Source organism: Truncatella angustata (assembly GCF_020726525.1).
Source record: "Truncatella angustata strain MPI-SDFR-AT-0073 chromosome Unknown BKA67scaffold_7, whole genome shotgun sequence".
In the NCBI taxonomy this organism is placed as follows: Eukaryota; Fungi; Ascomycota; class Sordariomycetes; order Amphisphaeriales; family Sporocadaceae; genus Truncatella; species Truncatella angustata.
The window spans coordinates 2,213,557-2,230,975 of NW_025763387.1; the positions used below are offsets into that span (position 1 = coordinate 2,213,557).

The window sequence follows — 17,419 nt, forward strand, 5'->3', positions numbered from 1 at the left end:
ATCTACATGCGCAAGCTATGGACGTAACTACCAGGACTTTGAAAACCACAGATTACAACACTTTTTCTCGACTCATAAGCATAGCGAACAGTCACCATGCATTCCAAAATAAATTACGTTGACGCGCTGCGACTGGTCGAACCACAAAGCTGTTCCCCCGAGGCTCTTGAGGGGCTATAAACGCGCGTCTGACTGCATGCTCTATAAAACCTTAAAAGACGACGTCTAACGGTTAGCATTCAACGGTCTCATGCACGCCATCGGGAATCTGACTGAGCCCTATGCAAGCTACCCAGTCGTATTCACGCGTCCAGCTATCCGGTGCCGTTATATGCAAGAGGATGGAGACATTGATCAAGACTAGTGTGGTTCTACGCTACTCCCCAGAAACGCCGCTTGGAATCTACGAGGAGCCGAGCTATTTCGGTCCCGGGCTTGCGCGCTTGAGACGCTGCCTGACAGTCATTCTTCTGCTGATGATTCTTAAGTCTCCTCCCAATGAGACTGGAGAAAAGCTGAGGCCTGTGGGGTTCGTGTTATTCAATGTTGCTTTACGTGGAGGAGAAGTAGTAGGGAATTTGCTTTTTGAACGACAGAAGCTGTTGGGCTTATGCGGTTGCTAGCCTGCCCACCTTACTCACTGTTTATCTCCATAATTATCATATTACAACCAGAACAATGCTACAAACACAATATCGTTGGATTAGGAAAAAGTCACTTCAATTTCTCGTCTCACTGTCTTCAGCCTACTATAGAAACTTTTCCAAATCTTCGACGTTCCCTACCACACAAACGATTTCAACCATCTCAGTCGTAGACTAAGTAGCCTAGAAGAGTATGTTATGCAGAGCTTGAATGACTTGTAGTGCGGAAATCTCCAGTAGATTCAAGGTTTACTCCATACGCATGAAAGTGGAGCATGTTCTGTTGCAACAATGTAACGTTTTCTTCAATGCTGAAATCTTGCTTTACTATGTTCAAAGAATACCGACCATCATCTAATTCATTTGACTTGCCTTCCAACCTCATATAAGTGACCTTTGAATACCATCCCCTGTTGTGACCATCTAACCTAACGTAGCGTAGGATACTAACCGTTTGAATACGGTCTAGCATCAGGAGTGACAGGTAAGTTTGGCATAAGCTTATCTGCCGACTTAATAGTATCGTCTCAAATGCTGCCTCGGCTTTTGAACGAGTGATCGCATCTACGAGCACGACCCGATCCCGACACAGATTATTTGCGTATTAGATAGTTGATTTACTTGTACTTGCGTGGGGGTGCTAGTATACAATGGAGTCCCTTTGTAAAGTCCTACTACATAGTTCTAGACTAATCATATCTCATCGCATGCCGGATTTCCCCCTCGACAAGAAAGGCCTGACTACAAGCTTCCTGTGCTGTCCAGTGTGATCGGGTGACTTGATGACCAATGAGCCTGTTTGCCTCGTGTCCCGATGTTCGCAACCGTTGTGTTCATTTCCGCATCTCCTAAACCATGCCCTGCGTGCTCCACTGGATAGATGTACCGAAAATATATCTGACCTTCCGTGATATGCATATGACAATCAGACTAACGACTATGAATATTTCCGCACGTTTTCTCTGAGCGATGTTGAATATCCAAGGATGGACATCGTGGGCGACAACCTGATTTATAAATGCCTTCTAGCGGGGCCTACAACAATACGACCACCTACAAGTAGCATAAAACGAAATACCGTCGCACTTGGTATCGTAGGTATAGTTCCTGGCAGTCTGGAATAGCGTAATCGGTGGCAGTGTCATACATGGCCCTACGTCGACCCGTCTACGAAGAGGATAAGGCGAGCCTCTTTCTCAACGGCTGGTTCCGTCGAATCACAGACCAATTATGGCCGATTTTTCAGAAGCATGGACTTTATCCCCTCCACAACGGTCTCTTCAGCAGCACTTATGTCTTTAAAGACCCAGCCACCAAAGTCGTTACGGGCCAAGCAACGTTTCTCTACTGCGTTCACACCGGGAAAGGGCTACCGCATTCGGCTTATAAACGGTACTATAAACACTATGCTCGAGTTTCCCATAGGTAGAGACAAGATGACGGATATTGTAAACAACTTGGTTTTCATAGAACTCATTACAGCTAATGTTTTAAGCGGTGGTGTTGGTCAACGTTACGATATCATCGTCACGGTCGATGGTGGCCAAGCCTGTGGTAACTACCGGATACTAGCATCGTGCGACAGTGCTTGAAGCGCCGTCAATGACACGTTTGACGATATTCGAGGTATTGTGCGGTACGCTGAGTCTGATAGTTTGCCAAAGTCTTCCGCGTACAGACGGCAGGAGGCTTGCCTTGATGAGGGCATAGGTTAGACAATATTTTCCGCTCCCTGAAGGTTGATGCCAATGTACCTACTTTCCAGACACCCAACGATGTTGGATCGAGCTTCTGTTCTGGATTCTTAGAGGGACCATGAACGACGCAACCTTCCTGTCAGAGTGGAACGAGCCAACCGAGTTACAAAGATTCATATTTCCGGTGGTATATAAGACAGTAAAAATTTGCTCATAGCACTGGAACAATTCATCGATGATGTGATGGTTATTAACACCACAGAGCGCACCAATGCCGTCGATTTCGTCAATGAATGGCTTCACCACGTTGCGGAATCTGTTCTTGCTTTGCAGGTCTAATTAAATGGCTCCAACTTTTGACATACTGACTGATGAATCGACAGACATATCCAATCCATCGCCACGGCCATGGCTTCTGCGTTTTGGCGCAGTGCACTTGAACCTACAATTTTTCTATCAACTTGACCACAATCAATCCAACGAGACGTAATTTTGACAGCGAGCGCCACACAAAGACAGGGTTCGTCTATTCTCACAGTAAGTAAGTGCTAAGCGTTATTACCAAAACAATAAATATTATGGAGTAGAAAGAACAAATCTTGGCCTACCGCTTATTGCGTCATTAGTATCGATCCTTGATCACTATCGCTCAACTTCTCACACCTAAAAAGCTTCGATATCGCCTCCATCATTATTCATGCGAGGTTGGATCCATCACCAATTTTTGCGAGATATCCGCCTCCACTGGACTGGCCGCTGCCATGACCATATTCACAATATGAATCAAACACGGACAAATCGGTTTGATCACCAACGACGCTCCCACCATCGTCTGTTGATATAGAATCGATGTTGTCCTCCATTTCGATCTGAGGAGATTTGATCTCAGATGAACCATCGCTATTAACGTCTTTTTGCTCTTGGTATGCCTCTCGTCCTAGATCTCTTGATGTAGGATGCTCCTGTTCTCCTGCAATAGCTTTTGCATTGCCTTCATTATTGGCTGAACCAATTGTTGAAGTCCTGCGCTGAATCGACTTTCGATTGCCGCCCGTTGCCCGGCTAGAAACACTTAAGAATGCTGGCAAACTTTTGCCGCATGTCTCTGCCCAAGCTCCGAGTAACAGCGCCACTAGGAAAAAGGCAGGAACTTTCAAAGAAGTGGCTTGCAGTAAGGAGTTGAGTAGGTTCACGAAGGATTGAAGCAGTGCCAAAGTAAGCCACCTCCACTTCCACAGCTTTAAGGATTCATGTTGGAGATCGAAAAGCAAAGGTTCGTACCGCTTCGGGTTGATGAACCATTCCCAGCGGCCTCCCTGTTGTTCTCGGTCGACTTTCGTATCTGGTTTCCAAACTCTAAGCTTCCTAAGTCTATGCTCCCAGAATGGCCTTAGCTTGCCCTCGTTGTCGTACGGTTCTCCTTCACAGAATCTCCTCCAACGCTGGACAACCTCAAGAGCAAACGATTTGTCGACATGAAAATACTCTCTATGGTCATGCACTTTGCATTGGCAATTGAAGGAATGCTTGAAGCCCTCCAGCTCTGCATGCATGAGGAATTCGGCTCTTTTGTAAAGTCGAATAGGTACATGCTCAGGGTCATCCTGTTCTTCGATCTTTAAATGCCGGCAAGCTTTGGCGATCCTCTGCAAACGAAGTCGTTCGGAGCCGCTAGTGGAGCCGATTTTCACGAGCCTAACCCCGGAGCCGTCTGCAGTGATGATATCAAATATGTAATTGTTGCCTACTTCGTCCTTTTTTTGACCTGCAGGCAGAGGCTTTCTCAAACAGTCTTGTATCTTTTTGTCTGCTTTAGAAATGCTTGTGCTTGGTCCCCGGGCTGGCTCACTCTGAGCCTGACGAGGTGGAATAGGGCGTTTTGGGGTTGTCACATTGATTCTGGCTTTGTGGGCCAAGGGTACTTCAGGTGCCGACTGAGAGGCAGTGGACTTGTGTGGTTGAGTGAACGGCCTTTTTAGCCTAGGAGATTCATCATCTTGGTTGAGACTGATGAGTTCCTTGGGTTCTTGATTTCGGCGATCTGGTGTTGTCACTTTGATCTCGGCTTTTTGAGGCAAGGGCACTTCAGGTGCCGAGCGCGAGACAGCGGACTTATTGGGTTGAGTGGAAGGCCGCTTTAGTGCAGGAGATTCATCGTCTGAGATGAGACTGATGACTTCTGCGGGCTTTGGCTTGGTGGTGTTCGGAGATCGTCCTTTTCGTACTGGAGTTGTCCTGTCCGGTTCTGGGCTAGGGTAGAAGCTCTGAGATGTCGACGCCGTACCTGCAGATACACAGCGTCGTTTTGGTGACAGCTCAGCTGGCGGGTTCGAAGGAGAGCGCCGGCTGTGTTGTTCCCCAGCGGCTCGCGCTAGTGGTCGGTGGGGTTTAAAGCGATGTCCTTGCCTCGGAGGTGTTATGAACGCTGACGTCTCCATGGAGTTGCGGGTATGAGAGCTTGTGAATGAGTCGCCCATGATGAGTGGGGCTGGCCAGTATTCTGTGAGTGAAGTATGGATAGAGAGAAACTAATACTGTGGGAAATTGGTTCTCGAAAAGCAAAGCAAATCCTTCTACTTATCTCTTCGTACCGAGAAATTGACGTTAAGCGCCAGTGGGTTACTTGCGACTCGATACATGCACAGCCGATGCAGTCTGGTAACAAGCCTCTTCTAGGAACCAAACTTTGAAGCATGGATCCCGAATATCCTGTAAGCTGAACAAGATGAAACCTGGTAATGCATGGGAAGGTTGGGGTCAGGGCCTCGGCGGACGTGTTGGTGAGGCGCAGCCTTGTTGCCCGTCCAGGTTATTCTCTCGTGCAAGTAATTATTGTCGTTCCATGCTTGGAAGGCCGTAGATTGCTGTGCACGCTGTACCGTGCAGTTCAGGTGTAAAATCATGTCACTCTGGGCCCATTATTGCGCATTGCAGATTCACATGCCCAACTGCCATATAGTGCCGATGTCGAGAGCGACTCTTTTAGCATGGCGACCAGAGGCCTTGGGGCTTGGCGGCCTTATTTGAACCCCGACAACAACCTTGGAGTTGCAACCTAGTTAGTGCCTATGGCAGTAAAGGTGAAATCTGAGAAAGGCACAGCTGCTCTGCCTGCTTCGTGTCAAGCCTTTTCTTTTTTCTTTTTTGGCCAAATAAGGTAGCGATCGCTGTGCCGAACCTAGCTTGGTATTTCTCGGGAGGGGCCTCTGTGGTGGGAAGTTCTATGCATTCAATGCCAGGCAATCAGTGCCAGTCCAGAGATTCCATCTCTATACTATTTCCCCTGGGTGGCTTAGTTTAGTGCTCAGAATAAGAAAGTTTATTAATGAGTTTCACAACTCTAGTTTTACTACTATTCTTTCAGCATACGAAGTACAGTAACTACCCCTCCTAATGTTTCGGCGCCGCTCTTCATTGCCTCAACCTCCCCACTCGCCTATTTCCACGCGACACCGCCTTGTCCGGTCATTTAGCAAAGATTCCCGGCGGAACCAAACAAGACCTTTTGGCGATCAACGCAACCAGGTCCGCGAATGGTATTGAGCTCATTAGCTCAAGACTGTCGACATGAGCTTCCAAAAAGGTCGAGATCCAGTTTCGAAGTTCGATTGCAATAAGGGAGTCGACACCATGGCTTGCAAGTGTTCGATCAACTCGAATGTCATCGACGAGGACTGCTAGAAGGCGGGCCAGCTTTGTTTTAATTGCAGTTAAGGTGGTCTCGACAGCCTCCTCGGCGCTTCCGCAACATCTCAAGACCGCTTGGACATCAACTTGAGTGGAACTTGGGTCTCGCCGCTCTTGCCCTCGAGACTTCCTCCAGATGTAGGAAAACTTCGGATCTGGTCTTTGGAGTATCCCTGCTTCATCCTGGGAGCTCGGGTCGGCTCTGCTCAGGCCACAGAGCAACTGCGCCTCATTCGGTGTAGCTGCGACGGGGTTCTTTATTGCTTCCTCAATTGTTGCCAGGAATTCCCCGAGCCTGTACGTAGTCAGGCCTTGGCGTTTCATGAACTCTGCCGCAGCCTCGTTTTCTGCCGTATATCCCGCATCCTCAACTAATCCGACATTTATGGACCGACCTGAACTCCTGTTAGCAAGATCATGGTATTAGTGGGGTTTGCATTACCTGGCAGTCTTAATACTGCTCGATAGCGAGCAACGGCATCCTGGAACGTGTTACCGGCACCATAATTCCCCTGGCCCAAAGACCCGATCACACCGCCGATACTTGAAAGGAGCACGAAGAAATCAAGTGAATCCCCGAAAACCTCATGTATGTTCCAAGTTCCAAAAACTTTGGGTTCCATTGCAGCTCGCCATTGCGTGTACCCCATCCCTTCCACTCGGGAATCTTCTAGAACCATGGCACCTTGGATAACGCCTTTGATCGGATGGTCCCTGCAACGATCCTTCAAACTTTCAAGGAATGTCTTATCCAAGACACTCCCCTTATGTACCGTCACTTCTACTCCCCGCCCAGACAATTCTTCAACCATGTCTTTCGTCGTTTGACCATCCAGGCCGGAGCGCGATATTGTTATGAGCTTCTTAGCACCAAGGTTGGCCAGAAGACGGAGAGTTTGCTTTCCAAGGCCACCAGTTCCACCAATGACGAGGTAGGAAAAGTTCGATTTCAGCTTTACAGCCGCTGGTTTCGGTGGTTGGACCTAGATGTATCAATTAGCTTTCTGTGCGAGAAAATCTGCTGCCGCTCCTATCAAACCAGACAGCTATTGTCCCGGATGTTTCCACATATTTTCCCACAGAAAACCAGTTTTTAGGGGTTGGAGGATGGCCGACTTACTAAAATGGGTTCAACGGGATTAGTCTTCAGGAGAAGTTTGCCCATATGTTGTCCAGATTGCATCAATCTGAAAACTTCCTCCAGTTTTGAGAGTGGTCTAGCCTCTATGGGACCGAAAGTGGTGATTTGACTTTGGGCAAGTAAGCTGAAAACGGTGTCAAGAATTCCATGCAGCTGGTCTGGTCGTTTCCTCCCAAGCATTGTCAGATCCACCGTGGAGAATTGGGTGTTTTTCTCGAGAGACCTCATTTCCAGTCTTGATTCGAAAGAAAGTAAGTCCTTCTTTCCGATTTCGACGAACCGTCCCAGAGGGGCGAGAAGATCAACACCCTTTTGTAGTGCTTCGCCGCTGAGCGAGTTGAGCAGTACATCGACACCTTCGCCCTTGGTCTGGCGAAGAGCTCCTTCATAAAAGTCAAGTCCACGACTAGAAAATATATGTTCGTCTGGTATTCCAAAGGTATTCTTGATGAACTCGCGCTTCTCGGCACTGCCCACGGTAACAAAGATCTTGCCAGCTTTGCAGACGTTTTGAGCCAACGTAATCGCGGCTTGTCCAACTGCGCCAGCTCCGGAGTGAATCAGGACAGTTTCTCCAGCTTGCAGGTTAGCTCGATCGACTAGGGCGTAGAAAGCCGTGGCATATGCGATACCAGTAGCGGCGGGGATATCCAAACCCATGTTCTGCGGCACACGAAGGACCCTCGATTTATGGACATTGGACGTAGTTGCAAGACCATCAAAATCGCATACGTAGACCGAATCACCGATAACAAATTGGCTAGACAAACTATCGCCAACTTGCACGACTTTTCCGCTTCCTTCTAGAAGCAACTCGGAATGTCCGTCAAGCTGGCCCATGGCAATCATGATGTCCTTGAAGTTGAGAGAAATGAATTCAAGCTCGACACGGACTTCTTCTGGTCCGACTGGGCGCGAGTGCTTCTCGGAATCTGCCCAGTAGAGGGTATCCAGAAGTCCAGGTACTCGAATCTTCAGACCCAAGGCGCGCCCGGATTCGAGTGAGCTTTGGAGTCGTGGGTGGAATTTGGACACACTATCCCGAACATAGTCGTTCATTTGGAGTTCCTCGACGACTCGTGGAATCAGGATCTGGCCATCACGGACGGCATACTCCCACTCTATCATCGACTCTGGGTTATAGTCATATAGAGAGCGCCGGAAAATATTGAAAATATTAACAGCGGCGCGGCAATCCCATTCATATCTGTTTTCAGCACTCGAGTTCTCTTCGAGATCCGCGGTCACAAATTTCGCTGAACGATTCTCGGATCGTAAAGTGCGTGAGAGTCCCGTAATGAGAGCTCCCATTGGCTTAGGGGTCTCAATTGCCGCTCCGGTAGTGATCCAGAGAACTCCTGCAGCATAACTGCATATCTGCCGGACTTTTTGCCAGTCTTCATCGGCGCATGTGGCCAGGAATGGCTCCATCGACTCCAGGAGTACCACTACAAGCCTATCGCTTGGCAACAGATCTTTCAATTCGACCGTCGCCGCAGGAATACCCTCTGCTCTAAAGATTTCCGATAGGTGTTGAGCCAAGCTTTCTTCCGCTGCGCCATGTACAATCTGGACTATTTGATCGTCATAAATATCCTCCGTAGATGGACCTGAATCTGTAGCCGAACGTGGAGAAGCAATATCGGATGTGACTGATTGTGTACTTGGGGATTTAACATAGCTTGGAGAATTAGTTAGACTCTGAGATAAATCTTTTGTACCAAGGCACAATGGAGTTGGCTCTTGGCATGCTGACGTTATCAAAACGTTCATTTCATGCTCGGCGTTTCCATAATCTGGAAGGTTGATGTCGGTGCCAGAAAATCCACAGGCTCGGAGGCACTCATCCCATTTAGATATGCCGTGGAGCGGCCCTTCTTGCCGACCGTCCGCCGCTAGCCACCAGCCTGGAAGCATACCAAATATTAACCCAGTATGCAGAGTAGGAACAGTATGCTCAATAAGAACGAGATGACCGTTCTCTTTCAGCAATGCTCGGACATTGTTCAATGAACGCTCGATGTCCCGAGTGGCGTGAGCAGCATTCGTGGCTATTACAAGGTCATATGAACCCAAGTCAAAGCCTTGTTCTATGGGTTGTTTATCAAGGTCAAGTTTCTTGAATTCAATGAAGCCGCCAAATTTCTCGCGCCTTTGTTCCGCCACTTCAAGAGAGCCGGTCGAGATGTCCGCGAAAGTGTATTTGTCAAACTTTGGTCTTCCCAAACAGTCTACCTGTGTGGATAGTGCTTCAATGATTGGCGTTGTTGTGTTCGCAGTTCCGGGGTCTATTTCGAGAATGCGCATGTTTGGGTTTTTGAATTGCAACAGTTGAACATACTTGGCGAGTTGGCGGTTGCATCTATCATAGCTTCCATGGCTATACAGCTTTTCGAGGTGATTGTCTTCTTGAAGCAATGAAAGGGCATCTACCTCACCCCGAAGAATCTCGGCAAGATGAGGACCGATGTGTGCTAGCATCTCCCCAATGGGCCCGGCTCTCTTGACTTGTTCTTCAATATCGGTCGTACTCGAGCTCAAAGACTCAAAGTTTTGGGTAGTGTTGCGACTTTTCAACCATTGGAAAAACTTGAGCAAGTGGCCCTCTATTTTTATCTCATCGTGAGGACTAAGCGAGCCCAGAGTTTTCTGGATGAGGTGTTTCGCATATTCGCTACAAACATGGTTGTTCCCCTGTGCCATCAACTCTGTTTGGCCCAGTTGACAATGGGCAACAACAGCGCCGGACTGGGCCAAATCTGGATCAATAGACCACTTGAGTTGGTGCGTCAATGATTCGCCTTCGGGGCGCTGTGATGGTCCACTGTGTAGAAACCCTCCTGAACTTGCAAGTACTAATCCGTTGACTCTCATAAACATGGAGGACTTCCCCCCTCGAGAATGAGTAACAACTGTATCGGCAATCACCTTTGAGTTTCCATATTGACGTAAGTTTGTGATGACTTCCAGCTCCTGTCCCGGTTTGGAAGGGATATCGGTATGAATATCTAAGCTGTTAATGAAGCTTACCGACGTGGAGCTGCCAAGGAGACCGGCTGTTTTCATGATTGGAAAGACTGACTGGAAGCAGAGATCCAATGTTGACGGATGGATGCAATGTGGCTGCTGATACTTCGCGGGCATAATGGACTGAACATCTGGTACAGGTATGCGACATACTGATCCATGTTTTGATGCCCTTATTTGTTGTTGGCCTGCAAAGACACCAGTGTACTGCAAACCAATTGTTCTCAGTTCTTGGTACAAATTACGAGGGTCAATTTGGATCATGTTTTCCCTTTTGACTTGATCAACCAATGCCGTGGAGGTTTCATCTGTTAAGTCTCGTTGGCGGCCCTGTGATGTCGTCGTTACCATCCCTCGACAGTGTTCTGTTGACTGGCCGTTGTTCAGGACAGAAAATATGTGGAACTCTCTCCAAGAGCTCCCATGGGTGCGTGATCGCAGGGCAAGTATGGTTTCCACCGTCGAAGTGTCTGATATAATGAGAGCACTTCCAAAATTGACGTTCCGAAATTTGAGCCGCAGATTCTTCCAGGGGTTTCCATCACTCAGAGCGACTTGCTTCAGAGCCTCCGCAACCATAGCCAAGTAGCCAGCAGCGGGGAAGATAATAAGCCCTCCAATAGCGTGCCCTGCGAGCCATGGCTGCCTTTGAAGATTCAGGTGGTTCCTCCAGATTGGCTCATCAGAGATGCTGTCAAGACCAAAGCTTCCCAGGAGATCATGCCTGGGAAATTTACGGGACCTATAATTTGCACTCCTACGTGACTCACTCCAGTGCGTCGTTTTGTGATTCCAACTGTATCTTGGCATATCTGACAGGTGGCGATTATCTGTGGTGCCATAGGGGTTGTTGATCACATTCAAATCAAGCCCAAGGTATCCGCTTTGGAAGAGTTGACCAGCTGCAGTTAACGCGGTTTTGCTACCATCTTGGAAGCGATGGAGCACAGACAGATAGTCGACCCCCTGTATGCTTTTGGCCTTGATTGTCTGTTTTATTGGGCCAGATAGCGCTGCGTGAGGGCCTAGTTCGACCATAGCCACTGGTTCCTTATTCTCGCTACGAATTACTTCGAGAATTCCAGCCACCGCATCAACGAAGCGGACCGGTGATGTGAGGTTATTGCACCAATAATCGACTCCTAGGACGCCATCCTGAACTTCCTCACCGTTGACGGATGATACCATCTGGACACTTGACCGGCGTGCAGTACAGTTGATATCCTTAATGGAGTCCATGTAGTCATCACGGATCAGGTCCATGTGGTGGGAATGGTAGGCTGTTTCAACGATGAGTCTTCGATGAAACAGTTTCTTTTCATTTAACCTTTCTTGTACGGCCAGTACAGCCTTTTCGTCACCTGAAATTGTGACGCTGCTTGGAGAGTTTTCACAAGCAACAACGGCTTTTTCGTTGATGGGCTGGTCCAAGAGGTACGTCTGAGCATTTGCGGCCGAGATACCTGCTGCAAGCATGGCACCGCGGAGATCGGGATAACGCTCTTTCAACACTTCGACACATCTGCCTCGGTGATAAGCAATTTTCAAGGCGTCTTCTGCCGAAAGCATGCCAGCAGCATATGCAGCGGCTATCTCCCCCGAGCTATGCCCAATGACACCAACCGGATGAATGTTCCACGATGCGAGCAAATCTACCAGTGCGATCTGAATGGCGGTACAAATTGGTTGAGAAAAAGCTGCCTCGTTGATGCGGGAGTGCTCGTCCTTGCTAATCTCCTCGATCAGATGCCAATCTGCACCAATAACGTTCAGAATCTGCTGAGATCGTTTCATTGACTCTGCAAAGAACGGGTTCGTGTCCAACAAATCCCGCCCCATTCCTGCCCACTGTGCTCCTTGGCCAGTGAATGCAAAGCATATCTTGGGAGGTTTAGGACGGCTTGTCGCTCGGTCTTCCCCAGTTGCTTGACTTGCAAGGCTGTCAAGAAGCTCCTTTTTTGTTGAAGCCGTAACAAAAGATCGGTAATTCAGGACAGAGCGTCGATTGAGACTGAAAGCCAGGCTGTCTAAGGATTGGGAAGTTTCATCGAGGCTGGTGACAAACCTTTTGAGGTTGGCTGCAGTTTCTCGTATCCCTGACTCAAGCTCATGAGACAGGACAAAAAGCCGTGGGCGCGATGATGAGTCTAAGTTATCTTGTACTCTAGCTGGGCTCTGACCAAGATAGTCTGCAGCAGCTTCTAAGATGGCATGGCCGTTTGTACCGCCGTACCCGAAACTATTTATAGACACTCGACGAATTTCGTTCTCCGGCCATGGAATCATGCATTTTGGCACCTTTACTCAGTTAGAATTCTGACAGAAGACCGGTGGCTGCCGACTCACCTCGATATTCCAGTCTTTAATCGGCAATTTCTCGCTCGGCTGAACAAAAGTCGGGTTTGGGGGTATGTATCCTTTCTCGAGTATCAGGACGGTTTTAATTAAACCTGCTAGTCCAGCGACGCTCTCTGTGTGGCCAATATTCGATTTAATGCTTCCGACGATAAGGTTACTCTTGTCCCTGTTTTTGCAAAATGTATCTCGCAGGGCGCTGGCTTCAATCTTGTCGCCCAATGTTGTTCCCGTTCCTAAAAGATTGATGAGCGAGACGATCTCTAGATACTTACTTCATCAATATAGCATACCGTGTGCTTCAACATAGGCTGTATCGCTTGGATCAAGGCCTACTTGTTCATATAGCCTCTGCATCATCCTTGCCTGAATCTCACCTGACGGTACCGTGATTGATGAAGTACGACCGTCCTGCACAACGCTACTGCCACGTATGACAGCTCTAATGGTATCGCCATCACGCAGTGCCTTGTCCAACGATTTGAGCATCACAGCAGCAATTCCTTCGCCTCTCCCGAAACCTTCAGCACGAGAATCGAAAGAGTAGCAGCGGCCGTGAGGCGAAAGGAATCTGCAATGGTAAGAACACAGCTTTCAAATGGGTTGCAGAATACTTACGACAATGATGATATGAGATCGACTTGATCGGGATCAATAATGAGGTTTGCGCCGCCAACGAGAGCTTGTGTTACTTCACCCCCGCGAATAGATTTGCAGGCTTCGTGCAGAGCGACTAGTCCACTAGAGCAGGCTGTGTCGAGTGTAATGCTCGGTCCATGCAAATTGAAGAAATAAGAAATGCGATTTGCAAGCATAGATGGGCCCTGTGAGAACGTTAGTTATGTACTAACTTGTATATTCAAAATCTTTACCGTTCCCGTAAAGCGATATCTATCCTGGTTAACATTTATATCGAGTTGGAAAGGTTGGAATCTTACCCTGGCGAGACCTCTGCATCTCTACCGAGGATCTTTTCGTAGTCATGATGGGAAACAGCGCAATATACGGCCGTATCTGAATCTTTCAAAGCCGTCATGGCAATTCCAGCATCCTCAAAAGCTTCATACGCAACTTCTAGCATCATTCGATGCTGTGGATCCATGGCTTTCGCTTCGATGTTTGAGATGCCGAAGAAGCCATTGTCGAAAAGCGCTGGGTCCTGCTTGATCAAATGGAGTCCACGAGCATTAAACTGTTCCGAGTTAGTTGCTGCTATGTGACAGCGAATATTCTTTGCTCACCGAACCGCTAAGGCTAGCTTGTGGGTGCCAAAACGCGTTTAGGTTGAAGCGATTGTCTGCAGTGTTAGTCCATCCTGTAAGTCCATTTGTCAACATCTGCCACAAGCCTTCTGGAGAGCTCGCTATCCCGGAAAACCGGCAGGACATGCCCACAATGGCAATAGCGTTTGGATCACCACGGTCTATTGGAGAGGACATAGTTGACGTATTTCCAACTGATGGCATGGCAAGTAAATAGTATTGTTCTTCTCAACTGGTCGATGTTGCAATATAAGTAGCTTAACAGCAGATTGGCAAACTTGTATGACATATATATATGTGTATGTATATATATATATATAGATATCTTATGTAATATTTTGTGTACACATATACCTCTACATATATAAAGACATATACAATACGATCATGTAGCTCAACGCAACCCGTCTTGGCCATATTTTATTCAGTGAGACACGTCTTGAAAGGTACCATTCAGTTCATACGAGAGATTGCAGATCATTGCTGCATGATTTGTCGAATACATCGTGATCGGTCCCATTTTATGAACCATGTCTTACTGTCCCGTTAGACTATTATCGAATTTTGAATCATCTTTAAGCCATTTACAATGTTACGTCCTTGTGACCTACGTTTCCTGTTATCCAATGCTCAAGACTTAAACCATTATAGTCGCGCGATTATCAAGACGCGGAAATGTATGCCACTTGCCGCAAGTGGGACGGGTGGCGTGAAAGTTACCGCTCCCGCGGGAGTTGCCGCTAGCGCGGGAGCTGACCCGGGCTGGTGATTGACCCTAATTGGCTACGGACTTGGAATATCTTCACCGACTTTTGAAGCTAAAAACGTAACTCCCCAAGCTGGGCTCTTATCACATATCTGCCAATATCTGGTAAAAACTATCTAGCATTAGTTACTGCTGATGGTAGCAATGATGGCAATGATGGTAATGACGGCAACGATTGCGATTATGGCGATGATTGCTACAGTAGTATCAGGACAGGTCACATGATGCAAAATTGGGGTGTGTTGATCATATAGTCGCGTAGGTTGTGTTGGCTATGACTATCACGACACCCAAGACAGCTATGAAACAATATAGGAGACTGAAAGTTTCAAATGTTTCAAGCGTGTTTAACAAAATCAAGCAGAATTGATCTCACATCAACGGCACAAATCTTATTTTGATCATTTTCAACGCTCACCTTGATTTCAGGGTCTTTTTGAGTTGATACTAGTGCCTAACATGTGAAGATCTTATCATCTCATCAAAACTCTTTTGATACCGCAATCTGAGACATAAACCAGATTTGGGACCGCATCTGATGTGCAGTAGGTGTACATGAATTTGACTAACCTCATGTCTAGGAACGGTTTCATTGCCGAGTACTATTATACTGTATGTTGGAGCGATCTCTACCCTTGTGTCTTTGAAGGCCATTGGTCGAACCGTTCTTGAGCGCAATTATCCGCAGTGTTTTCCATCTCATTCTCTTTGTAGTGATATGGCTGTGTCGCCAATTATAAATGGCATTGCCCCCCGATGTTGGATTTGTATATCGTTCCCTCCAAACAACCCAACTAGGAACTCATCTTTTGTTGCATCTTAGAAAATAGCAATATCTTTCTTCTTCCAACAATCTCGTAACGCCATCATGATTTCTGATTATGTCAAACCCCTTGTGCCTTTGATACCAGGCTTGACGAAGCTCCCACCCCTAGATCAAATTGCACCTCCAACCCTCGCTTCACCCATTCTGATTTTTCGAGTGGGTACAGCTGACGCTCGAGAATCTATCATTCAGGACTTGCAAGATGGGCTTGCAAAGGCAATCGAGGAGATGCCATTCCTCGCCGCGGATGTTGTCCCAGATGATGTGAAGCGGGGGACAATTCAGCTGGAGATCAAAGATGGTGCTGGAGTCTGGTTCCACATCCGAGAGCTCCCAACACTCAACTTTGAAGTCCTAGAACAGCGGAAATTTTTGCCTATCTCCCTTCCATTCAATGAACTTGTGCCAGAGCCGAGGTTGCACAGTTACGTTCGGACTCCGGTTCTTACTATCCAAGCTACATTCATCACAGGTGGGCTTTTGTTGGTAGGGCTCGACTACGTTTTCTCAATTGTTGTCCTACTAAATCATCATCATTGTACAGGTTCTTCATTTCCATCATTCAATTATGGACGGCAACGGCGTAGGTATATTTGGGAGGGTGTGGGCCAAACATGTCAGAGCCGTATCTGAAGGTCTGCATGTTCAGGAATTCCTGGATTCCGATTGCTTGGACAGGTCAAAGATCTTTGCAGATAGTCGCTTCTGTAAAGAGCTCTCCGAGCTCACGAATTGTCGGCTTCTAAAGACTGGACGACGTGGTGATTTCGAACGAAAGCTTCTAGAAGCTACATTAGCCGGTAACACTTCCATGTCAATTTTTCAGATCACCAAGAGGCTGCACACTACTTATTGGCATGTTTCACCGGAATCTATGCAGTCAATGAAACAAGCGATGTCACCAACGACTGTGGGCGCTCCGTTTCCGACGGAGAACTCCCTTCTCAGCGCCTTGATCTGGCGCCATTTCACAAGAGCTCGACAGCTGTCATCTAAGGGGATAAAGTCTACTGCTATCGTGACAGCTGTGAACGTCAGGCCTAGACTGGAGCCGGCGCTCTCGCCTGACTATGCCGGCAATGCCGTAGCTAATGCAAAGGCGGTGGCACGGACTGCTGATGTGGAAGCAGAGATGCCTCTTCACGAGCTCGCGAGCCAGATCAGCGATTCGATTAATTGGTGGACCTCAGAGAGAGTCCGGGGCTACATTGCTGCCATTGACGCCACCCCCTGCGTGGACAGTGTGTAAGTGTCAGCAAGCCGCTATGAGTACCGCCAGCTAATCTTTTGCAATCAGAGAAATGGCAGCAGACTATTTCCAAGGCCCAGACATATTGATCACAAATAACGGGTCTTTCAATGACATGTTAAATGATGAGTGGGGAGTAGATCTAGGCAGCCCTTCATGCTTGAGACTCCCTCATATTCCAGTGTTCGAAGGTCTGGTACTCGTGCTACCTTCGAACGAGGAAGGTGCAGTGGAAATGGAAATTTTCCTAGAAGAGGAAACTTTACGGCGCTTGCGTGAAGATAAAGAGTGGACTGCTTTTGCCTCGGAGATTTTGTGAAATGATGGATTAGTACAAGGGAAATCAGCATTCGCGGAGGATTCGCCATTGGATACACATACGTACAGCTAAATCAAGGTTTGCTCTTGAAGAAATCTATGACTACGTGAGCTTTTAAACTAAATGATGCAAACGGTTTCTCAAGTTATCTCATCTCCGGATTTGGGCTCAGATATGGGTTGCGATGAGATCCAATACTGGAATAAGGCAAGCCGCCTAATTCGGGACCGCGGACAGACCCTGAGTTCGAGAAAGAGAATATTAGAAAGATTGATATCACTTATACGTGACATTAATACCTCGTATTGATGACACATTACTGATTTTTGAAATATTTTTATTCTTAAATATTGTACGCTAAGTTCTCTTAGCATTTTGGCAATGCAAGCATATATGCTACTAATCTTGGTATAATTGAATCTCTTTTGTACGTCACTTGGTTACTA

At 47.5% G+C, this 17,419-nt stretch overlaps 4 protein-coding genes across 4 annotated transcripts; 2 read left to right on the top strand and 2 right to left on the bottom strand.

Annotated features, from left to right (window-relative positions):
• Positions 1 to 1,630: 1,630 nt before the first annotated feature.
• On the top strand, positions 1,631 to 2,341 carry BKA67DRAFT_682030 (uncharacterized protein; the record flags this gene model as incomplete). The annotated part of the gene is made up of 2 exons (XM_046108937.1): positions 1,631 to 1,738; positions 1,784 to 2,341. 2 exons carry the CDS (start codon positions 1,631 to 1,633, stop codon positions 2,234 to 2,236), a joined length of 561 nt encoding a protein of 186 aa, XP_045955452.1. The 3' UTR covers positions 2,237 to 2,341.
• Positions 2,342 to 3,036: 695 nt separating this feature from the next.
• On the bottom strand, positions 3,037 to 4,818 carry BKA67DRAFT_661883 (uncharacterized protein; the record flags this gene model as incomplete). The annotated part of the gene is made up of 1 exon (XM_046107900.1): positions 3,037 to 4,818. One exon carries the CDS (start codon positions 4,816 to 4,818, stop codon positions 3,037 to 3,039), a length of 1,782 nt encoding a protein of 593 aa, XP_045955453.1.
• Positions 4,819 to 5,582: 764 nt separating this feature from the next.
• On the bottom strand, positions 5,583 to 13,990 carry BKA67DRAFT_694203 (polyketide synthase; the record flags this gene model as incomplete). The annotated part of the gene is made up of 9 exons (XM_046109262.1): positions 5,583 to 6,423; positions 6,471 to 7,011; positions 7,149 to 12,494; positions 12,543 to 12,787; positions 12,845 to 13,122; positions 13,170 to 13,375; positions 13,424 to 13,442; positions 13,490 to 13,743; positions 13,793 to 13,990. The coding sequence occupies 9 exons, from the start codon at positions 13,988 to 13,990 to the stop codon at positions 5,807 to 5,809; spliced, it is 7,704 nt and encodes a 2,567-aa protein (XP_045955454.1). The 3' UTR covers positions 5,583 to 5,806.
• A 1,457-nt stretch (positions 13,991 to 15,447) lies between these two features.
• On the top strand, positions 15,448 to 16,973 carry BKA67DRAFT_682042 (transferase; the record flags this gene model as incomplete). Its single annotated transcript, XM_046108938.1, has 3 exons — positions 15,448 to 15,891; positions 15,950 to 16,650; positions 16,703 to 16,973. The coding sequence occupies 3 exons, from the start codon at positions 15,448 to 15,450 to the stop codon at positions 16,971 to 16,973; spliced, it is 1,416 nt and encodes a 471-aa protein (XP_045955455.1).
• Positions 16,974 to 17,419: the final 446 nt, after the last annotated feature.